The sequence below is a fragment of the Mobula hypostoma genome, chromosome 4 (genome assembly GCF_963921235.1).
Source record: "Mobula hypostoma chromosome 4, sMobHyp1.1, whole genome shotgun sequence".
Lineage (NCBI taxonomy): Eukaryota > Metazoa > Chordata > Chondrichthyes > Myliobatiformes > Myliobatidae > Mobula > Mobula hypostoma.
In genome coordinates this window covers 60,891,493-60,916,996 of record NC_086100.1, presented here as the reverse complement: position 1 = coordinate 60,916,996, position 25,504 = coordinate 60,891,493, and the positions used below count along the sequence as shown (strand labels likewise).

The 25,504-nt window shown below is 38.1% G+C and overlaps 1 protein-coding gene across 1 annotated transcript in view; it reads right to left on the bottom strand.

Moving 5' to 3' along the window:
• kpna4 (karyopherin alpha 4 (importin alpha 3)) overlaps window positions 1-25,504 on the bottom strand; it is a 29,082-nt gene extending 3,578 nt beyond the window's left edge. The window contains exons 1-15 of the mRNA XM_063045846.1: window positions 25,250-25,504; window positions 19,119-19,163; window positions 18,770-18,859; window positions 17,927-17,956; window positions 17,784-17,836; window positions 13,877-13,972; window positions 13,627-13,712; window positions 13,155-13,241; window positions 6,257-6,426; window positions 6,110-6,154; window positions 5,060-5,191; window positions 3,464-3,592; window positions 2,375-2,479; window positions 1,972-2,043; window positions 1,629-1,791 (exon numbers count right to left, since the gene is read on the bottom strand). Of these exons, the coding sequence (XP_062901916.1) occupies window positions 1,629-1,791; window positions 1,972-2,043; window positions 2,375-2,479; window positions 3,464-3,592; window positions 5,060-5,191; window positions 6,110-6,154; window positions 6,257-6,426; window positions 13,155-13,241; window positions 13,627-13,712; window positions 13,877-13,972; window positions 17,784-17,836; window positions 17,927-17,956; window positions 18,770-18,859; window positions 19,119-19,163; window positions 25,250-25,309 (1,363 nt within the window). The 5' untranslated portion in view covers window positions 25,310-25,504. The remainder of the gene's footprint in view (window positions 1-1,628; window positions 1,792-1,971; window positions 2,044-2,374; window positions 2,480-3,463; window positions 3,593-5,059; window positions 5,192-6,109; window positions 6,155-6,256; window positions 6,427-13,154; window positions 13,242-13,626; window positions 13,713-13,876; window positions 13,973-17,783; window positions 17,837-17,926; window positions 17,957-18,769; window positions 18,860-19,118; window positions 19,164-25,249) is intronic.

Here is a 25,504-nt window from a genome sequence, read left to right as displayed (position 1 = left end):
AATCTTATGAAGCCAAAAAACCAGAAACAATGCAACAAATAACTTCACTGTCTAAGGCATTCCAGTCTTCAAGACTGCAAAAGACACTTCAAAATCCAAGGCTTTTAATAAGTTAGAAAGTTTCCAGCCCTTCTTCAGTCCCAAATGCAATCTCAACTGACACTATTGTTGTAACTTATCTTTTTTGAAGAAAACACAATCCAAAGGCCCGATTGCCTTCTTGCATTATCCAAAATTGAGAGTGGCCTTTTAGAAGTTTCTGTTATCCTAGATAACATTTACTTAACCTCCAGTATTATCATACACATTATTTGATTTTCCCCTGCTGTTGGATGAACCTTTGACAAATCCACAGGCACATTTTCCTATGCAACCACTCAAAGAATTGGATGCATTGTACCTTAAAGTTGCCCAGCATCTTTGTAAATCAGAATGCTTTTTATCCATAACCATTAAATGATGTGGCATCCATTAATTTAATTCATTTCCCAGTTAATCCATACATTTCTACTACTCCGAAACAACAGGTCTCTGGCACTTGTCCAACATTAATCTTCTACTTTATAAAAATTAAACCAAATAAACATGCACAATTTTCATGCCCAAAAGACTAGCACTCAAAATAATCTTTCCTCAACATCATGCTTTCCATAACCCATCTGTGGATGCTTAGTTCTCTAGTTTGCAAATGTTTAGGTGGACTTTGCAGTTGAATTTCCTCATCTTCCTTCCAATCTATAATCAGATTTTTCTGTCAATGCAAACTGGGATTATATTCAGGAATCCAAACTCCACAGAGGCATGATAACAATGGACATAATTAACAGCAATACAGACAGCATGGTGTTTTTGAAGGGTCCAAGTACTTCAACAAAACCATTCTATGGCAAACACTAACTTGGAGGAAAATAGGGAGAGTTCTCAATTTGGCGTAAAGGCACCAATCTATTCTTCAGCCCTAAATAATACACTAGTAATGACATGCAATAGTATTGCCACACTGGCTTCTCTTCCCACTATCAGTGATGTTAGCTTTCAATTACTGTTTAAAACAAAGTTTGCTTTAAGGCATTAAATCCAAACTAAAAGCAGGTATATCACAATTATCAAGCGTGGTTTAGAACCATCTACAAACAGCCACAAGCCTACATCTCATTTAGTACAACTAATTAATGTAAATCAGATGTAAACATTCTTACATTTAGAATGAAGCAACCTCTGCTGGATGTAACAACAAATTGCGTCAAAAATAGAAGTTATAGACACAATGTTGCCATTAGATATGAACCTGCTGAAATATCACACAGCACGGACAAAATACATCCAAACCCATCAAATAAGTAAAAGAGTTCACATTTTCTGTTTAGAGTTTGTCAATTAGGCAAGTTTGTTCCATCAGCTACTAATTTGACAGGATAATAGAATTTGTCAATTAGGCAAGTTTGTTCCATCAGCTACTAATTTGACAGGATAATATTCTTAGGAACATGCCTTTCCCTCAATTTGTTCCCTAACTGCCCAAACACAACATGACTGACCAAAAAATCTCTCAGAAAATCGTAACGTATTCTCAATTTATGCTTGCTAGCCGACTTGATTACTTTTACAGAGGATTATGTTGTTCTTACCACCGCATTCTTCAATCAGACTAGCTATTGTTTCTGCCTCATCATCTGCCATCTTGAGGATATTACTTAACCCATCCAATACCACTTGCACCACCTGCGAGTCTTTCACTGTTAGCAGGTTACAGAATGGAGGGACTACTTTTTGTTGGATCAGGTATGCAACCTAATAGAAAAAACTCAATTAGTTTCACATCATGCATCTTTTGCAAAATAGCAACGACAAAATGTTTCTAACTCCAATGAAATTGCACACTAAAATTTTTCCCAATTTAGCATAGGACATTATACTTAGCTTACTGCGCTTTCCTGACAATTGTTTTACTTGAACTTTAGTTTTACTCACCTGTTCTTTCCTGCCACTAATAGTTAGATTACTTATTGCCCAAGCAGCTTCTTTCTGAGTACCAAAGTCACCCTAGGGAGGAGAAATAAAGCATGACAGAATAGAACACAACACAACTGACAACTTTTCAGAAACTCAGGATCCAACAATATTGTTCACCAGTACTATACAAAAGCGAACCTACAATTATGACTTTCGTAATATTGCACTCAAGTATACTTATCTGATCCACTTTTTCACTGAATTGGTTTTAAAATAGAAATAACTTATTCATTTTGTAAACAGAATCAGAAGCTTGTCCACTTGATTCAATTAAAAAAAATAAACTTTATAAAGCAACTTGAAGTGTCTGCATTCAGATTGCAAATAAATGGAACAAAAATAAATCAAATGTACCCCTCACCTTATCCAAGAGGTGTATAATCATAGGAACAAGATTTGCATCTATCACTGCTTGTACTTGCTGCTGGTTCCCAGCGGTTATGTTAGATAAGAACCAGACTGCCTCCTGTATTAATTGATTGGTAGAAGGGAATTTAAGTTTCAGTACATTGAATATTTACTTCCAAATAACATTCACCAATTCTGTTCTCACCTTGAAACACATGAACATTTTTAGTTTTGAACATATTAAATGAATTACCACTGAAGATATTTGCATGGAATAACAGCAAATTACCAAAATTAACATGCACGGCATACTTTCAAGATCTTATCAAAAATGTTTTTATTTTGACATTAACTCTGTTGGATCAGTTCACAGGGAGTTCAATGGCACCCTGTCAGAATATTCTGGCATACCCAAGCTGGCAAATGGACTTTTGAGGCTGTAATCATTGGCAAAATCACACCATAAAGCCCCGTAAATGGAAAGTGATTACCTTCAGATGCACTTCAGTTTCCGCACTGATACTCACAAATGAAATCAGATCCATAGTGCCAGCCCCCACCCTCGTCACACACACCCCCCACCCCATCACACACACACCCCCCACCCCCGTCTTCAGATGCACTTCAGTTTCTGCACTGATACTCACAAATGAAATCAGATCCATAGTGCCAGCCCCCACCCCATACACACACCCCCCACCCCGTCACACACACACACCCCCCACCCCCGTCACACACACACACCCCCCACCCCCGTCACACACACACACCCCCCACCCCCGTCACACACACACACCCCCCACCCCCATCACACACACACACCCCGCACCCCCATCACAATTACAGTAGTTATTCACTGGTGTGTTTTAGAATTACCATATACTTTTAACAGAAAATCCCAATTTTCATGCTACATAACATTACTATCTTACCATTTACAGATACCCATATTAAAAGCATTCTACCCCCATTACAGACACACAGTGCCAGTAATTTGCAATTCATCATTTCCAACAGAACCTCTAATGTTATCAATCATATCTTCTAAACTAAGGAACCAAATCCATGGGAACTTTGGTTGTAACAGGCAGAAATCTCTTACCTTATTGATTTTTTCTTTAGGATGTGTCAGCAATCCTGGGAAATGAGAAAGAGCTTCGCAGTTGAGGACAACTTGTGTCTGCTCATCGGTACCAGTTACAATATTTCCCACAGCTCGCAAAGCTGCAGTCTAGGCAAATATTGATATTTTTAAATTACAAAAAATTGCCTAGAATTTGATTTTGCTGTTTTTATTTAAAAGACCAAACATCTAATTGAAACAGTTTTAAATTTCATTTGGCAAATTTAAGATCATATCTAGCTATTGAAGCAAATAGTTTCTTAAATTCAACGCCCCTTAATCAATATTACTCAATTTAATAACTACAGGGCGTACAGCTAATTATATTAAAGCAGTTGAGTCTATAAGGACATATCTCAACAGCACATCTTGGCACAAGATGAATGCCAGCTTTATCTGGTCAAATTAGATATGCATTTTCTGTTGTTTAAATGGCAAAATCCCCAAAATAATTTGTGTACTGTACCAGTTACATTCTACAGCCTACTCTTAAAATATTAAACCGAACATTAAATTTCCCGGTACAATGAAACAAGGACATTAATCATAATTGATCCATGACTAATGCAAAAATTGCCAAGATCCATTCAACTGAGTGAGCATTAGTCATACATTTAATCAGCTGGTTTACTCTGCCTCAGTTCAGACCAGCTGCAAGTAAAATCATGTAACTGTGTCCCACATGCTTGTAATTTCTTAGACTTATCATGACATGAGAAACAATCATGCTGGGTAATGCACACCACATTGCTTTATTAGAGGTGCCTTTCTACCCAAGAATCTGGACAAAATTTTCAAGGATATCAAGTACAAACAGTAGGGCCTCTTCATTCTAACCTGTGGCAATTTTGAGCAAATAAGACATTTAAATCACTGCAAAGGGTAGAGCAAAGTAATGATGGGCAACTTCCCTCACACTTAAAATACTAAAATCTTTAGCACTACTTTTTCCTATTTCATCTAGATTTGTTTAGATCTAACAGGAGTCACATGAAAATTCCAGATACAAGCCAGCAAAACAGCTATACCATTCCTAGTCGTCGTGGCTATCCCGCGAGGTCGAGGATGATGGTCTTCATTCTGAAGTAGCCTACAGAGTGAAGACGCCTGTGCGTGTATTTGTTTAACGTGTACTTGATGTTGCACTCCAAGAAGCACACAATACTTCACAAATCAACCAACTGATTCCAATGGCATGGAAACCACGACGATCGGAGCTGATGGATTTGTTGCAGCCTTCGTCTGCCTTCACAGCCGTTGAGATCAAAGTAACTTCATCCACCTGTTCCACCGGTGAGGTCTTGGTTGGATTGTTCTTTGTCAGGGACCTCACCCTCAACCTTACCGCCATGGGTGACCCTACCAGGAGCATAGCTCCAGACGGCATTGCTCTCGGGATCACAGGACCACACAAGCTTCTCCACCACGACAAGGTGACAATCCACGGAGAAGCATTCCTATTACTGGTCCAGTATTAATTGAACATGGTCCAAATTTAAATATCCCACTTCCAAGTTCTTCCAACGTTATTTAGAATCAAAAGATCTGGAGGACACATTCATTCAGTAATCTTACCTGAACTTTGACCTCCTGATGACTGAGAAGGGGGACTAAATGAGGGACAATCCCCGAATCTATGACCATCTGAATTTGCTCATTTCCTGCATCTGTTAGGTAGGACAGTGCCCAAACAGTGTCTACTAAAATCTGAAGTAAACAAACATTTCAATGTACAAATAACAATTTGGCAGTTACAATGAAAAATGTTTACATCATAACTTAAACAAAAGTGAACATTCAATAAATCACCATAGATGCATAATTTAACCTTCACACAGGAAATATTTAATTCATTATTAACAGAAGTACAAAACTGACCCCATTTCATATTGTTTACCTGCATCATTTGTCCCCAACATCAAGATTCAGTCATTCAATTTTTCCATTATAAATTATGTAAGAATGTCATTTTCTCAAATGTTACTGCTTATAAAAAACAAATTTCTCAAATTTTATGTTCACAAAAAAAAACTTACTAATAGCTTACAAGGTAAAATGTAATAGTGAAACCATAAAGAGGGAGGAATTGGAAATGGGAATGACTGGCAGATATGATGGGAGATGTGGGGTATACAAAAGGAAAGAGACATTATGAGATGGTAGTGGAATGCAACAGAAAGCAAAAGAGTTTAGTAAAATGGACATGGGAAACAGCAATTTTAATTCACCATTTTGACCAGATTTTTCTATCAAGGTCCCTGGAGAAAGCAGAAAGCAGTATTAAAAGGCATGAACCTTGCTGTCTCCAGTCATTACCTGGGAGAATAATAAAAGCAATGTAAAACTAGCCATAGAAAGAATATGGGTTTAAAAAAAATAGGTCAAGGAAAGCTAAAAAGTTTTGGTGGTAAGTAAATAAGCACCAAATTTGAAGGTGTAGAGACAGCAAGGTAGAAGTGGATGGGAAAACAACCACAAATAGTTGGAGGAATATGAAGAATTAGATACTGCTGCAATCTCAATTTGTAGTGTTTGATATAACCAAAGAACAGAAGTACATAGAAGGAAAATATATAATTACACAAGTTACTTTCTAGAAAAGACAATTTTATGTATATTACTTACATTAACATCTGTGTGGTGGATGAGCACACACAAAGCTGGAAGAATCTAGGAAGAAAGTTTATTCACCCGAACATTAGTACATTTTTCTCCTTCTGAAGTAGCTGCTGAAACATTTTAAATTGTGAAACAAATCAAAGCTAAACCTACCTCTTGGATTGTTTCCATTGGTGGGGGTGGATCCTTGTGACGGCAGAGATTAACCATCACCCAAGTGACATTTCGAAGAAAGGTAATGGGGATAGATGGACTAATAAAAGAAAGTAAGGGCTTCACAACTCCAAGGCTAATGACATAATCTCTGCATTGAGGGCCGTCCCCTGTTTGTAAGAATCGAAGGAATAAACATCAAGCTCCTTTTTTAATCAAAGCTCAATTCACCAGAAAAAGCAGAAGTCCTTTCTAAAAAGATATGCACTTATATCTTCACAATATGTGCAGGCAGTTGATTTTTGGCAGCAAACAGCATCCAGTTTACATACAGAACAATGAAGTGAATACGCAACTCATCTGTTTGATCAATAATAAATGAATATTGAGATATTGGAAATTAAAACTTTTATTTCAAAATATACTTGTGATCTTTCCTGTCTTTCTTAGTATGTGAATGTCACCATGGTTTAATACTTCAGTTGAATATAGCAGTTGAACAGAGCAATAAATGTTATACTGAAATATCAAGTATGTGCTTAATATCATGCATTTCAATTGTAAAATTTTTTTGACTCAACCTAACCCACATGCCCTGAGTGCTGCCAAACATTTTGGCACCAGCATAGCATGTCTATTGCTTAGCAGAACACAATTAACAGCAAAACAAGCCCCTTTCCTTCCTCCCATCCACCCCCACACAGTCATCTAAGACAAGCCTCCAGTCTCCAGGCTTCGACTTCCAATTGACCTACAATCCTTGGTATTGATCCCTGGAAAAGCCAATGACAGGACCCCAAACACCAGACCTGCTGAATGACCGGCCTTCGTGTTTCCTGCTCGCACAGACATCTGATCCTGGAACCCACCGCCCTGGGACAACCCACATTCCACGGATGTCCTTTATCACCCATCCACGTTGCTGGCCTTCAAGCGCAAAGCAGAAGACGAGACTTTGGATGTCCTTCACATCATACTCATGGGTCATAACAACAGTAAAATAAAATACCCCAGTATAAATTTACAGGGTTACTTTTTGCCTACATCTGTGGACTGACAATACTAACCTTTCATAAATTTTTGTAAATAAATCTCAAAAGACTCTATAGTGTTGTATACAAAATAATAATTTTAATTTAATACCCTTTTCTCAATACACTTGTTTTCTGTCAAAAGGACTTTAGAGTCTTTGTGCAGGATTCCATAAAGGTCAACTTGCAGGTTTAATCAGCAAAAAGGAAAGCAGATGCAATGTTAGCATTCATTTCCAGAAAACTAGAACATAAAAAGCAAGGATGTAATGCTGAGGCTTTACAAGGCATTGTTAGAAGGCAACATGGAAGATTGTGAGCAGTTTTGGTTTCCTATCTAAGAAAGGATATGCTGGCATTGGAGAGGGTCTAGAGGATGTTCATGTGAATGATCCCAGGAATACAAGAGTTAACGTATGAGAACCATTTGATGGCTTTGGGCCTATATTTACTGGAGTTAAGAAGAATGAGGGTTGGAACCTCATTGAAACCTACTGAATATTGAAAGGCCTAGATAGGATGGATGTGGAGAGGATGTTTGCAAGCACGGGTTGTTACACTTACTCTTCTTGAAGATCATCGTCACATGGTACAAATGTTACTATGCGAAGATCATTTATGCCTAAATGTGTCGGACTTGCTACATGTAGGAACAGACTCATTTTCTGAAGTGTGAATCAAATGAATACTGTGCAATGACCAGAAATTACTCACACTTCTGTCATGACGATGGCAAAAATGGAACAGATGAAGCAGCTGAGGACTGTTGGGCCTAGCACACAGGAAAGTCCTAGCTACAAGTGGAACAGAAGTGTTCTCAGACTACGGGTACAAAACTGGAGACAGCTAACATTTAAAAGGAAGAAAGGGATAAAGTAATTACAAGCCAAATAGTTTAAATTTGGTAGTGAACAAATTTTCATTCTAAGGTAGAACACAATATTTATTTAGAGGGGGAGGAGGAGAAGATAGTGGCACGATGCAGTGCGCAGCGGCCGCTCCAGTGAATGATATCTGTAATCTGTCAAGTAGGGTGCCGTGCACAATCCTGATTTGATGGAGACAAACGTGACAGCACAGAGGAACATCTGGAGAAACTTCTGAATTGCCCTTTTCGCTGCCGCTGCTACTGTGTGATCCAGAATCTCCGGAGAAGGCCCTGAGTCTTCGGCTTTGCTTGCTGCTCGGTGGCCGGGGCGAGGTCGAAGCGCTCAGCAAAGGATGGCGCTTGGGAGGCTGTATCGGAGGGGCTGGTCGGAGGCTCGAAGTTTTCGTACGGACTCAGAGTCGGCAGTGGTCGGGTGCTTCCAATGCATCGGCAGTTGTCGGCGCCTGGAGGTTTAGGGCAGGAAGAGTTTCTCCCTTCTGCCGCCTGCTATCGGGACTCCATCGGAACTTTGAGACTTTTTTTTAAACCATGCCCATGGTCTGCTCTTTATCAACTTATGGTATTGCTTTGCACTGCCGTAACTACATGTTATAATTATGTGGTCTTGTCAGCGTTAGTTAGTCTTTGGTTTGTCCTTTTTTTTTTTGAGATAGCACTCTGGAGGAACGTTATCATTTCTTAATGCATACATTTCTAAATGACAATAAACAAGGACTGAGTATCCTCATAATCTAATCTAAGAAAGGCATGAAATAATTAAGATCATTCGGCTTAGATTTATTTAGGGGATGCCATCTCTAACAAACTTGATCAAATTTATTTTGAACCAACCAGAAACGTCGAGGGATGTGGATTTCACTAGTCTGCATTGTTTTTGGCAAGGATTATAACAAGGTCCGATATGACATACTCAATCAAGCAATAGCACTTGGGATCTGAAGTAGAATGGCAAATTGGATCTAAAACTGGCTCAGTGATAGGAAGCTAAGATCAATAGTTGAGGGATTTTCCGTGACTGGAATCCCATTGCAGTGGATTCCCACATAACTATTGCCATGTCTTTTTGCCAGGCTTTGAAGATGGACGACAACAAACATTGAAGTGTCTTCCATCTCCATAGCAGCTGTGATGTTTCACCACCCAACTTTCTTAGATCCACAAACATGTTTGGATTAATGCTATAATGAGCCATATCTACCTAAGGGAGTAGTGAAACCCAAACAAAGGAGTGGAAGTTTTTAGTGACCATGTGCCAATTGATAGCATTCCCAGCAACACTTTCAGTTTGAAACAGGATCCGGTTTATTATCACAAACATGTCTTGTGAAATTTGCTGTTTTTGTGGCAGCAGTACAGTGTAATACACAAGTACTATAAATTACAATAATCAACACAAATAAGTAGTATAAAAAGAACAAGATGTGAGGTAGTGTTCTTGGGTTCATGATCTGTTAAGAAATCTAATGGCAGAAAAAGAAAACTAAGCTGTTCCGAAAACATTGAGTATGTCTTCAGGCTCTTGTACTTCCTCCCTGATGGTAGCAATGAGAAGAGGGCATTGTCTAGATGGAGAGCCCTTAATGATGGATGAAGTCTTCTTAAGGCATCCCCTGTTGAAGATGTCCTCAATGGTGAAGTTAGTTCTTTTGATGAAGCCGGCTAAGTTTACAACCCGGGGCAGCTTTTCCGACCCTGTGCATTAGTGTCTCCATTCCAGAGACGCAACCAGTCAATGCTGTCTATGGTATGTCTGCAGAATTTTGCTAGTCTTTCGTAACATACCAAAATCTCAAACTCAATGAAATATAGTCTCTAGCATGCCTCTTTGCAATTCCATCGATACATTAGGCCCAGGATAGATCTGAAAAGATGCTGACATCCAGACATTTGGAGACTGCTCACCTTTTCCACTGCTGACCTCTCAATAAGGACTGGTATGTGCTCTTCTGACTTCCCCTTGCTGTAGTTCACAATCAGTTCTTGGCTTATTGACGCTAAGTGCCAGGCTGTTATTGCAACACCACTCACCGAGCTGATCTCACTCCTGTACACCACCTCGTCACCATCTGAGATTCTGTCAACAGTTGTGTCACTTCCGAATTTATAAATGGTGTTTGAGGGATGCCTAGCTACAAAGTCATGAGTGTAGAAAGGACAGCAAAGGGCTAAGCATACATCCTTGAAGTGTGCCTTTATTGGCCGTCAGCAAGGAGATATTATTTCTTTTTCGACTGACAGTGGTCTCCTGATAAGGAAATGGAAAATCCAGTTGAAGAGGCGGTACAAAGGCTCAGGTTTTGAAGCTTGTTGGTTAGTACTGAGGGAGGTGATGGTATCGAACACTGAGATGCAATCAATAAAAAAAAGCCTGACATAGATATTGCTACTGTCCAGGTGGTCCAAGGACAAATGGAGCCAGCAGAATGGCATCTGCTGTAGACCTATTGCGACAATAGGGAAATTACAATGGACCCAGGTTCTTGCTTAGGCAGAAGTTGATTCTAACCACGACCAACCTTTCAAAACACTTTACAATAGATGTTGAGTGCTAACGAGTGACAGTTTACGCAGCTCACCCCGTTCTTCTTGTACACCAGTCTGAGCGATGCCCTTTTGAAGCTGGCAGTAGCCAGTGATCAGCTTGCTGAAAATTAGAATAATTAATTGGCAACATTTAGATTGGATTTTTATTTTTTAAAAATGGAGATTAAGACTCAATTCTCTCCCAATTGCCCAGTAGAAAATACTGTGGCAGTTTCACTGGAGTCAAAGCTGGTCTTGAGCACAAATCTTCAGTATGACAAAATGGATGTTGCCTGGTTCCATGGCTTCTACTTTATCCAGTGTTATCAGCTGCTTCTTGACATTTTATGGTGTGACTAAAGCATAGTTGCAGAGATGCTGGGCATATCAGGTGGCAGTTGAAAAGGATCAGTCTAAACTTCTGGACAAAGATGGTTCAGTGTCATCTTTGACATTCAACAAGGACATTTTTGTTGCCACCTCAACAATAAACATATTAATTACCATCCTTGTATGCAACTGCAAAGTACTGACTGATCAGGTCCAAGCTTGAAGATTGCTTAATTGTACATGCGATTTAGCTTCTACAGCACTGTTGCAACTTCACCAAACCAGAATTAATCCTTTAGGTTAACTGTATTGGTTGAGTGATATGCTATGCCATGAGATTCCAGCATTAGACGCTCAGTTAAGCCGTCAAGCTTGCTTCAAGTCAATCCCATTTAGTAGGGTATTACCACACAAAATGACGGAAGGTATTTTTGATGCAAAGGAAGGATTTCTGTCTCCTCAGAGATTGAACAGTGATCACTCCTACTGAAACTGTAATGGACAGTTGCGATTGCAAATGGAAGCTTTGTAAAGATGAAGTGGGTTTTACCCTTATGTTGGTTCAGCCATTACCTGTCACTTATTCAACCTGACAGCTTTGCCCATCAGGACTCAGCCAGCCCAGTTAGTGATGATGCTAAAACAGGCAACTCTAAATGATGGGCACTCAAGTTGCCCCACCCAGAGTGCAGTAAAACTGCAATAACTCAGCATCTGATTGTCAGCAAATCCTGATGGTGCAGCACCTGGCTCATTAATTCATACAGAACACAAGCTAGAGTTTAAGCCCAACAAGTAGTCAAAAGCAGGGGTCGGGGTGGGGGGGGGGGGTGTGGCAGCCAAGAATTCAGAACAGTGGGCTGGAATGGGAGTTGAACATTTAGAACACCAGGGGCCAGGAATGCATTTTCTATAAACTCGAGCTCACTTTAAAGAAATATATTGCTGTAACTTTATAAAAAGTGACTAAAGAGTAAATTTGGGTATTGATCAAGTAAAATCCAGTAGTTTGCATAGTAAGTGAGGCTTCCATTGGTCAGGATCAACCACAGATGTTGCGTCCTAACTGTCTAGATATGCAAGTCTGGGCAGTATGATACGGAGAGCAAGCTTTGCCCATGTGGCATGCTCCACTCGCCAGGCATCAGGTGAACCCAAAGGAAGGCCAGAAATCGATATAGTTTGGTACCAGCAGCGTCGCAGAAGTTGCCAGTCAGCGTTGAACTCAATTTAGAAATGCCTTAGGGACTCCAGCTCCAAATTTTTCCCCTCAGGGTTTACACCCGAAGCCTTCCATTGAATGGGTATAACTGCAAGGCAGCGGAAATTTGACATCCAGTTTTTCTTCTCCTAGACAAACTGCCAACCACAGCTGATGTTTGGATAAGTTCAACACAAAATCTCAAGCATGTCAAACTTTTATTGCACATGATGCTCATGTTGTTCTAGGTGCTTCAAATCTTTATTCACAGAAATAAAAGAAAGACAATGCTAATTGTAATCAACAAGTAGCATCTTTACAGGTTTGTTAAATGCCAAGAGACAACGTGATGGAAATACAGCATGTTACTTAGAGACGAACCCTGAATACAATTTTGACAGAATTTTGCTTGATTATCCTGTGGGACACACATTTTATAATTTAGACACAACACTTTATTGCTCATGAGGACTTTGAAAGTATGACTAGAATGGGAGTAACTCTGCTGTATATTTCAGTGCCTTAGTTATTAGTGAACTGTCTGTCCAGTTTTATTCTCATTTGTTTTAAATGCAAGTTTTGATTTAGCTGATTGCTTGCTGGGCCACTTCAGAGAGCAGTTAAGAGAAAATAGGGGCATAAGCATGGGTGTAAGCATGATTAACAAATTCAAAGTTTTCATCCAAAACATTGCAATTCCAACATTTAAATATTCCTACAAAACCACCATGGGTTAGTTTTTAACCTTGTTGACCATCCAGAAAACGTTACAGAAAGACAAAAGACCAGACAAAAAAAAAACAAATTTACATTTACATGATTTCCAATGCTAGATTTCTATTAAGATAGCAAGTTGTAAATGAACCCCAGTAACTTCAGAAGGAAGGTTCTGTGACAAAATGAATAATGTCAAGTAAAACATACCTATGATGTTTCCTAAAGCCCAAACCGCTTGTTCACACACATTCTGATGTGGAGAGTGTAGCAGTCTTAAAAATAGGGGAACTGCATCTAACAAGCAAAACATAAAATGGATTAAACTTGAGAGAAAAAAAATAACTTCAGCATACAAGGGGATAACCAGATATTTTTGCAGAGCATGTTGTAGTGTCTTATTTTAAACTATTTTTCTATTAAAGATTTCAGAATCAAAGACAACGTCAAATTAAAACACATAGATGGATGTGCCACACCAATATTTGAAATTTAAATTCAGTGTTTACCCAATTAATATTTCTAACAAATCATTTAAAACGCAAAAGAGATTACATGCTAAATTAAAATTAAACTAAAGGCTTAAAGAATTAAGGACCTCTCCATTTCAAGGATTACAGTACAACATTACAAGATCAGAAGTAAAGAAAACCAGTGTCCAATAATAAGAGAAAACACTCACTTGATTTAACCACAGCCTGTGTTTGCTCTGACGTGCCAGAAGCAATATTAGTTAAAGCCCACGCTGCTTCAAACTGTAACGAAGGACTACAAAAAAATAACATATTACCAATAATGCACATCATTGCATTTTTTTTTAGGAAGATTGATATCAGGAGAAAAGCTGCTCTACTCAGTTTCTGAACATTTTAAATTTTCAAAACATTTAGTTTTAATTCAAATGGAATACATTGATCACACTCAGTACTCACTTGTCATCTCGTTCTAAACAATGCACAAGAATTGGTAAAATGCCAGAGTTTATTAAATCATCTATCGGTGGATTGCGATCACTTGATAACAATTTCCTGTTAGAAGAAAAGAAATAAATGAAAACTTGAACCTTTTCCTTTAACCACTATTCATTTTCATAGCGTAGTATGACATTCCACTGTACTTTGTAAGTGCAATCTCAAAACTAGATACAGGGCCAGACAAGTGAGATCTTCACAAAAATCTAAGGGGCAGTTTAAATAATGCAAGATTAGGTTGCAGTCTTAGAAATATTCAAGAGCTTGAACAAAGGGATCTGAACACATAACTGCAAATAGTGGAATGGAAGACCAGAAATGGTGTATAAAATTCTGACAGCTCTAAGGCTGGATAGCAAATGAAGAAGTGAAGGAAAGACTTAAAAAATCCCCCCCTCCCCTGCTGCCTAAGGAGTTTGGATGTTCTCCCCAAAACTGTGTGTTTTCTCTCTGGGCGTTCCAATTTCCTCTCACAATTCAAAGACGTACTGGTTGATCGTTATTTAGTAGTTACTGCCTGTTACACTTCTAGTGTTTAGAGTAGCCAATTGGTTAATTAGTCATTCTAAGTTGGACCATGATTAGGCTAGGGTTAGACCATAAGATGTAGGAGCTAAAGTAGGCCATTTGGTCCATCGAGTCTGCTCCGCCATTCAATCATGGGCTGATCCGATTCTTCCCGTCATCCCCACTCCCCTGCCTTCTCCCCATACCCTTTGATACCCTGGCTAATCAATCTCTGCCGCAAATGCACCCAATGACTTGGCTTCCATATCCGCTCATGGCAAAAAATTCCACAGATTTACCACCCTCTGACTAAAGTAATTTCTCCTCATCTCTATTCTAAATGGAGGTCCTTCAATCCTGAAGTCATGCCCTCTTGTCCTAGACTCCCTTACCATGGGAAATAATTTTGTCATATCTAATCTGTTCAGGCCTTTTAACATTGGAACGTTTCTATGAGATCCCTCCCTCATTCTCCTGAACGCCAGGGAATACAGCCCAAGAGCTGCCAAACGTTCCTCATACGGTAACCCTTTCATTCCTGGAATCATTCTCGTGACTCTTATCTGAACCTTCTCCAATATCAGTATATCCTTTCTAAAATAAGGAGCCCAAAACTGCACACAATACCCCAAGTGTCGTCTCACGAGTGCCTTATAGAGCCTCAACATCACATCCCTGCTCCTATATTCCATACTTCTAGAAATGAATGCCAACATTGCATTCGCTTTCTTCACCACTGACTCAACCTGGAGGTTAACCTTCAGGGTATCCTGCACAAGGACTCCTAAGTCCATTTGCATCTCTGCATTTTGAATTCTCTCCCCATCTAAATAATAGTCTGCCCGTTTATTTCTTCCACCAAAGTGCATGACCATACACTTTCCAACATTGTACTTCATTTGCCACTTCTTCACCCATTCCCCTAAACTATCTAAGTCTTTCTGCAGGCTCCGTTTCCTCAACACTACCCACTCCTTCACCTAGCTTTGAATCATCGGCAAATTTAGCCACAAATCCATTAATACCATAGTCCAAATCACTGACATACATCATAAAAAGCAGCAGTCCCAAACCTGTGGTACTCCACTGGTAACCGGCAGCCAGCCAGAATAGGATGTCTTTATTCCCACTCTGTTTTGCGCTGATCAGTCAATGCTCCACCCATGCTAGTAACTCCCCTGTAATTCCATGTGCTCTTATCTTGCAAAGCAGCCTCATGTGCAGCACTTCGTCAAAGGCCTTCTGAAAATCCAAGTACATCACATCCATTGCATCTCCTTTGTCTACCCTACTTGTAATTTCCTCAAAAAATTGCAGTAGGTTAGTCAGGCAGGATTTTCCTTTCAGGAAACCATGCTGACTTTGGCCTATCTTGTCATGTGCCTCCAGGTATTCCTTAATCTCATCCCTAACAATCGATTCCAACAACTTCCCAACCACTGATGTCAGGCTAACAGGTCTATAGTTTCCTTTCTGCTGCCTCCCACCCTTCTTAAATAGCAGAGTAACATTTGCAATTTTCCAGTCATCCGGTGCAATGCCAGAATCCATTGATTTTTGAAAGATCATTGTTAATACCCCCGCAATCTCTCCAGCTACTTCCTTCGGAACCCAAGGGTACATTCCTTCAGGTCCAGGAGATTTCTCCACCCTCAGATTATTAAGCTTCCTGAGCACCTTCTCAGTTGTCCTGTCACTGCACAAACTTCACTTCCCCGACACTCCTGAATGTCCTGTATACTGCAGATGTCTTCCACTGTGAAGACTGATGCAAAATACGCATTTAGTTCCTCTGCCACCTCTGATTACAATATTTCCAGCGTCATTGCCTATCGGTCCTATATTTACCCTCAACTCTCCCTTACCTTTTATATACTTAAAAAAGCTTTTAGTATCTTCTTTAATATTAGTCACCAGCTTCCTTTTCATCTTTTCCTTCCTAATGACCTTCTCAATTTCCTTCTGCAAGTGTTTTTTTTAAGTTTCCCACTAGCTTTGTATTCCTTGTATACCCTCTGTTCTGCTTTTACTTTGGCTCTGATTTCACTTGTCAGCCATGGTAGTGTCCTCCTTCCATTCAAATATTTCTTATTTCGAATACATCTGTCTTGCACTTCCCTTATTTTTTTGCAGAAACTCCAGCCATTTCTGCACTGCTGTCCTTACTGCTAGTGTCCCTTTCCAGTCAGCCTTGGCCAGTTGCCTTCTCATGGCATTGTAATTTCCTTTATTCCACAGAAATAACAACACATTGGATTTTACTTTCTCCTTCTCAAATTTCAAAGTGAACTCATTCATATCGTGATCACTGCTCCCTCAGGGTTCTTTAACCTTAAGCTCTCTTACACCTCCGGATCATTGCACAACACCCAATCCAGCACAGCCGATCCCCTAGTGGGTTCAACAACAAGCTGTTCTAAAAAGCATTCCTTCAACATTCTACAAATTCTCTCTCGATGTTCAGTACTGGCCTGATTTTCCCAATCCACTTTCATGTTAAAATCCCCAACGATTATCGTGACATTGCCCTTCTGACACGCCTTTTCTATCTCGGCTGTTGTTTGAAGGCTTGTATACAACTGCCATTAGGGTCCTTTTACCCTTGCCATTTCTTAACTCAATGCATAGAGACTCCACACCTTCCGATCCCATTTCATCCCTTTCTAATGATTTAATATTATTTCTTATACACAGGGCCACACCACCCCCTAACCTATCTTTCCGATATATCGTATATCCTCAGACATTCAACTCCCAATGGCAGCCATCCTTTGGTCAAGTTTCAAAGATGGCTACAACCTCATACTTGCCAATCAGTAGCTGAATTTCAAGATCGTCCATTTTATTAAATCAGGGGTTCCTGGGTGGAGCGGCTCAAAGGGCCATTCCGCACTGTATCTCAAAGAAAAATAGAATTCTAACCTCGATTAGCTCTTCCTCAGAAAATGATTGGGGGGAAAAAAGACTGTTGAGGAACATTTTTACCTTGAGAATCATGACAAAACTGACATGTTAAAATGGCTGTTTTACTGTAAACAATGTTACTGTAAAATCACAAATTACACTTGAGTCCTGAATAAAATTAAGAAATACAACTTGCAGCCTTAGCCTTACCAATGTTTTAATTGGAGATAATTTCTGGACAATAATCACCATCAATGAAGCCAGGTTACAAATCAATGGCACTTGCATTCTATTATCCAAATCAGAAGTGCACACTGCTTGTCAGTGCTTTGTAACAAATAACAGCATTAAAAATTTCAAATGAAAAATAAACCAGCATTTTTTTTTTTCCAGGAATACAAGTCAATTGTATTTTGAGCCATCAACTGTTACCAAGTTCAGAGAGTGACTATCTCACCTGGCAGCTTGCACTGCACTGAGCTGAAGCCCCTGGTTGTCACTAGAAGCATTCTGTTTAATAAAATAATCATACCATTAGTAAATACTTATATAAAGCTCATTTTGTAACATACAAATTCAACTTTAATGTTTATTAGTTACCTGAACAATTGCTTCGAGTGATGTATTTTGCTGCAGAAAGTAAACAAGAACATTACTTTTTGTTGTACATTAAAAAGTTACTGCAGTTTAACTCAAATAATTACTTGCAATAAGCTGCACAACTACAAATTCTGCAACCATTTTGCCTACTTTACAACAAATGAAACATGGCAAAATGCTCAAGGCACTTAACATTTAAACAAACTGAATGAAATTTCTGCCTGGAGGACATATTAGAGAAAAAGCTGCGACTATCTTACTGCTAAAGGACAGCTTAACAGCACAAGTAATTTCTCCTCTAGCCTAAAAAAATTTGAGAACCCCAGGAACCTTGCAGCTTAAAATATAGCATTTAACTGTACCAATGGGCACCGACAATAGTTGTGAGTTACCCAAAGACAGACATTTAAGTGAAATTTGACCTACTACCAATAGTAGATAATGCACCCTCATTTATCATTAATCCTATATTTAAATGCAAGCCTCAAACGAACAATACTGATGCGAATTATATAAATTCAAATTTTCCACAATACTCCACTGTATCATATTAGCTCTATGACAAAACTGACAAGTTAAAATAGCTGTTTTATTGTAAACAATGTTACTATAAAATCAAATTACACTTGAGACCCAAATAAAATTAAATACAACTTCCAGATTTTTAAAAAAGTTCCATTAGTAGCTCAAAAAACAAAAAAGTCTAAAATTGCAAAATTGATCAAGTAATGATAAAAATATTATACTGCTTCCAAAGAAAAACATTTGATGACATTGTTCACTTTCTGCTAGCATCAATATTAGAACCTCATACTACTAAGCATCTGTCTTAGCAGTATTTACCACTCGGATGTCACCATCAAGGTCAGAATCTTCACAAGCATCTTCTTGAGGTACATTTCTCCTCTTTAATAAATGTTCATCCCTCTTATTCTGCAAGAGTAGAAATATTTCGTTCAGATGAGAAATAGGAATAAAAATAAGTTGCAAATAAAAATAAAGGATATTTTCATATATAACATATTTACATAGACAATAAAAGTATTATTTATATTCTACAAGGTATTTTGCCTGCAACCAGTTAAGTGTTACTTACTTCACTAATGGTTACCATTTTTAACTACTTATTTTTATAACAACTATTATACAAAGTCTTTTCTTTTTGCAACTTTGTTTCACCAGGATTTCTTACCTTTCTTAGTTCGACTACCACCTCATTTCGCTGTCTTCTCATAGACTAAAGAAGAAAAACATAATGTCAATTCCTTTCATCTTCTACATAAATTGCAATTCTATTTTAATCAGTTTTTAAAAAATCCATATTGGTGCAAACTAGTGGTGCAAACAAAAGTAAAATTTCAAACTACAAAGTAGCATTTGCATTCACAAAATCAACACTTAACTAATTTAAATTTTGCCAGTGCTTAATGTTTAATGCACAACACGTGCAGTCCCAAGGCAGAGCTGAATAATCTAAACATTGGTCCCATAGTATAAAGAAAACAATTAAGAATTCTTCCTGATTAGTAATTTCTAATTCCACATTTTTACCTGCAAACGGAAATGCCCACATCAAATGCAAGACAGTATATGGTAACACACATAACTTGATATTTATTTTGAACTACTGGATCAAGACTGTTTACTGCTAAGTGTTATCAAATGACGCACGCTGTCCAAATTCTTATGCATTATGGGAACCCAGATGAGGACAGAGGGTTACTCATGCCTATAGGCTAAACTTAATTTTTGGTGCCTGGGAACCTGAAACTGTTCTCAGAGATTTAAGATACTGACAGAAGTAATGAGATTTCATAACTCATTTACATGCAATTTTACACCAATCTTTTAAATAAATGAATTACTTATTTCATAAAAATCATCCTTAAAACTAGTAACCTTTCAACACCAAATAAACAATTCTATAAAACATTTCCACAATGTAGTAATATTTCATGATAATATTAACTTATCTTGTAATGTTGTAGCTTATTAACTGAATCTCTTCCATTGGGAATCAATATCCCAAGGAAATTGCAAGACTGTATATTGCTTTTATATGGTAGTCTCAGGGACAAGAATGAAAATACCACTTCAGTTCTAATGGTTCTGAGGTTACTGAAAAATTCTGCTAATTAAATAGGAGTTATTAAACACTTAACAAGAGGAGGTAGTGTGTTACTTCCTCTGAGCATTTGCATGCTCCAAGAAAAACTCAATTCTCAGTGCATACTTGAATGCTTCTTTTTCATTGTGATTAGTTTTAGGACAGTGATTCCCACAAATTGGCAAAAATTTAAGTTTTCAAGAAAGTATTTTCTTTCTCCTGACAATTTCATACTGAGTAGGGAGCCTGTATCAGGGGTTTAGCACAAAGCACAGAAGTGATAGTCCATCCACAGGTTCAGGTGGTAGCTACAGCCTTGATGGTACGTTATCAATGGCAATTATGCCAATGCTAAAATTCACTAATCTTACCACTGAGATTTGGAGGATTTTATGAAAACCGTGATGGAGATACCCTTCTAAATACTTAGAGATGCTGCATGTAGTTCAGATCTCCCAAAAGTACCACTGTATTAACCACCAAGTATTAAGTTCTGGTTTCTAATCTTTTCACTCTATGGTAACAAACCTTTCAACCTCAATTGCCCAGGCATGTTACCACCTGTAACAAATGCAGTCATATATTAAGTATGAGTTTCCCTAAATGCAAGGCTACGATTCTTGAAAGTTTTAAGTGGTGTTCGCCAAGTTGCTTAATATTCCCTGAAATCCGTAGTTTTAAATTGTCAGGCAATGTAGTTTCTACTTTAACAAAAATCTGGGAAGAAAAGTATTCTGTTACAAACAGCAATAATTGGAAAAGCAAATCCTAATTCTGCTTGGACTCCTTTATTCAAACTAAAATGATCTCCCCATTACTCATCTAATCAATTCTGTTAAAAAAACATCAACAGGCAATTCAACTGCAAACCAAACCCAGTACTTCTCAATTTGTTTAAATCTCACTCATTCCAGCCCATCTCTAACACCAATATTTTTCAACCTAGGATCCTTTTAGGTACTATAAGCCGATCAGTGGCTATACCAGTTGCAGCCCTCAAACTAAAACCAGATGATAATTTGTGTGTACCAGCACTCCCTCCTTTGGTTTGTTAAGCAAACTATCAGCCATGTATTCTCCATCCCTTATGCTGCATATTATTTTTATCCCACTTGGGTTGAATGTCAAAGAGCCAAGAATTCCTGCAGATACAGGACATGCAATCCAACTACTTGTTTTTTTTAATGTTGGAATAAATGTTACAAAATATGGTGACAAAATAAGTACAAAATTCCAAGTTAGCAAAGGTATAATCCCAGAAAAACTTAAGAAAATGCTTTGTCATTCCATAAGTTCTCACTGATTAGCATATCAGCTCCTCCCAGGCTACATTCAGACAAACATAACGTCATAACTCACTTGCTGGAAACAACTATTACCAATGCTGACAGGCACAGACTACCCAGTAAGAGCTGTTGATGGTATATATTTCACTGTGATTTTGGGGAAATGGTTCATTTCAAAATTAAGGGAAACAGTTTTATCTGCTTTCAGGCACAGAACTCCATACACAAAATAAGGACCCTATGCCGATTTTTAAAAGCACATTTACTTAAACAAAGGCTTGGCCATATAAAGTCCTCCCCCACCCCCCAAACTTCAATCAAAAACTGTACCCATTTTGCAACACATTTCTTAAAAGGCCAATTGGCTAAAATCTATAAAGCTTTAAGAAATATAAAATATTTAGATCAAATGATATTTATCAAAAAGGGGCATACTCTGCAATTTCCAATCATTAGGTTGTTTGGTCTCTTACACCAATAGCAGGATTAGTAAGAGATTTTCTTGGCAAAACTGAAATTTCCTATTAAACCATAATTGACTTCAGAACACCAACGGAATCTTGACAGATGCACAAATTCAGTTCAGTTAGAATTGTCAAAAATAAAATTCAGCATTAATTATAACTCAGAAGAAACACAAGATCAGGGTAATTACACTAACATTTTCTTTATAGTTATTAACTATTCCAGTCTTTGGAGACCTAATTTAGTTCAGTTTGAAATGTACATACTTAAAGAAATAAATAAAATATAAAGGCAGCTTTATTCAATTGAACTGGATAGTAAAGATGTGTTCCTTTGACCACAAATCAAAGAATCAAGTGTAATTTCTGCCACTTGAAACAAATATTAAAGATTAATATAAACATCAGGCAGCTCTAGAAATATTACAAATTGCATAAATATACATAGTTACATACCTCTATCACCTGATCTCCCAAGGAAATTCTCCAAATAGTTTCAAAACATATTTCTTAATAAAAAGGGACTAATTCTCCAAGATAAGTTGCCTGACCTATTGACTATCAGTTTTATTTCAGTCTATTTAATGCCTGTTAGCAAAACCCTGAATTATCCATGATGGATAAACCATGCATAAAGTTAATGAATATTACTCATGCCTTCAATGCCAAACACATTTTCAACTCTATTCACTGATACTGTCACACATCATCTCCACTTAATCCGTAATGGTCAAACAAATCAACTTAAAATGAAATAAGTACATTCTCAACATCAAGGTAAACACTGCATAGATGAGAATGTATTATTGAAATACCTAATCAGACAACTACAGATATTAACAGAACACTTTATTTTAAAAAAATCTAAGAACTGCAAATGCTGGAAATACAAGGAAGCCTTACACTTTTTTTATGGGGGGGGTGGGGATGTTCTTAGTAAGTAGTCTGCATTAGAATTTTCTGTAATATGTCACTGTCAACATTCTATCCCAAGATTCATTTTCTTGCAGGTATTCAGTCAATACCAAAAAACACAATAGAATGAATGAACATATAAACAAATACAATCAATGCGCAAAAGGCAAAACCACAAATACAAAGAAAAGCAGAGTAGTAATAATAATAATAATAAATAAACAATTATTATCAAGAACACAAATGAAGTTATTTCTTCTGATTCAAGAGCTTGATGGTTGAGGGGTAATAACTTCTGAATCTGGTGGCATGGATTTGAGGCTCCTATAACCTCTTTCCTGATGGCAGCAGTGAGAAGAAAGCATGGCCTGGATGGTGGGGTTCTTTGATGATGGATGCTGCTTTCTTACGATAGCACTCCTTGTAAATTTGGCCCATGCGATTGCTCCTCGTAATTGTTCCACATTCCTCCAATCCCATTTTATGGACAAAGTGTTCACCACAGCAATCCCATTAACCTTCAGCTGGCTACAATAAAACACTAGATAAACTGATAGTTTCCAAACACCCCTTCTTCCTCAAAATCCACTTTTGAGATCACGCATTAATTTATTAGCCTGTCATGACTCTGAATTTTATTTGATTACATTTCTGTGAAACGTTTTTCATGTTAGAGCTGTCCTATTATTCCAAGTTGTTTCGGTGACCCACTAGTTGAAAGCCCTACATACTCAACCAGAAAGATGATATTTTGGACAAATACAGCTGAAGTTTGTTTTAGTTTGAGAAATACCTTCAAATTCTTTTAAGGAGCAACACCAGCCATTATTTTCCAACTTTTCTGTCTTTGCAGCAGCATGTTATACAGTTAGGGAGCAACACACACAGACACAAAGTGCTGGAGGAGCTCAGCAACTCAGGTACTACCTACGGAGGGGAATAGACAGTCGATGTTTTGGGCCAAGATCCTTCACGAGTTCATGTTCTACAGTCAAGTGCCAATGATTTTGAAGGTATAGTTTTTTTTAAAAAAACCATTTTCCTCAATTTACATAGATAGTGAGGCATCACTAAACTGTTGCAAAAAAAAACTTAAGGTGCACAACTTAAGTGTTCTATCAATGAAATAAAAATATATTTTCCTGTCCTTCAGTATAAAGTTGGACGGCACATCCCTGTAAAAGTATGAAGGGACTATCATCTATTACCACCAAAAATGTTTGAATTTTTATAGTTCTACTGTAAGTTTACAGTTGCAATCTAATGGTTCTATTTTCTGTGGCCATAGTAAAGATTCTGGGTTTTTAAAAAAGTATTTAGATAAAAACAATTAACTCTTGTACAATATAATCCAGCAGCTTTGTGCTCCAACTCCACAAAAGCATCAAGTTATCAGCCTTTCATTATGAAGTTTATAAAGATTCACGACAGTGTTATTGTTAAAATACGTCACAGATTCATATTTTACTTATATCAGATACCAGCTTCTTGGGAAATCAAAAATCTCAGTGCACATAGCTTAAAAGACGATATGACAGTTATATCCATTGGCCTTATTGTTCTGGTGGGAAAGGGTGTGAAAGATGAACCCACGCTAGAATGAGAAACCATGTTATAGGTGACACTCAAGTAATGCTAATTTTTGCATGAAATTGTATTTTCCAGAAATCAACATGATAATCTTTGAATTTTTCATACATGAACATAATCTGCTAGCAGCACCAAAATAATCCTTATCTCAATTGAATTACACAGTACATTACATCATACATCGTGCAGGTGCCAACAGGATTTGATTGTGCAAATGAGGACAACTTTAAGACTTCAATCTCAACTCAAAAACAGATATAATGTGAACAGATTAGTTCTGTAAAACAATTTAAATCTTTCAAAAGTTCATGTCAATTAGCATGCACATTTACAACCCTCCAATTTAAGGCAATCCTCGTTTTCCATAAAGAATACCGATTATCTGAAAATTAATTTCATTTTTCATAAGTGTCTTCAGGAGGCGATTGTTATCTTGAAACTTACACACTCTATTTTCCTGTTCATTCTACTTTATACTTTAAATAACTTAAGCATCTGGGTGGGAACTAACTAGACCCGAGGATATTTACTTAACAGTCTAACCAGTTACACTTAGAAAAGGCGTTACTTGCGTCAAAATGACGAACACACTTCCAACACTCTTTTTTAAAAGTCCACCATGCTTACGGATCACTAACATGTACTAAAAACAATTAAACAGAGATTCTGGAAAATGTGTTAAAATTTCCCGTTCACAGGAAAATTACAACTTATAAACGAAGATAAACCGAGTTGCATTAGCCACGGAGCAACCGATTTATTCTTAAGCCACTTTTTTTTACATCTCTGCGAAGGCGCCCAGACGCTTGCCTTGCTCACTCACGCCTGGCGACTCAATTAGGCCTCAGGCAGGCCCGGGCTTTTGATTACTCACAAATTGCTAAAGACGTCACGGCGGCGGTGGCAGCATCGGTACCGCAACAAAACGCCAGAAAGAAACAATAAAAAAAACCTCCTTCACCTCCAGATCCCGCCCTTTGTTCTTGAAATTTTTCAGCCTTTGCTTATCGTTGTCCGCCATTGCCAAGAGCCTGAAGGGAAAAACTAACTTGCACTGCTTTCTCTTTCACGACCACTGAACAATTACCAGGCCGGAACACCCGCTCTCTCTCGGCGTTCGTTCGCCCGCCCAACCTGCCAACCACCCACCGCCCTTCGACCCTACTTTGCCTTCTCTGGAATGGAGGCAAAATGCCGGTAAAACACTCAGCCTCGC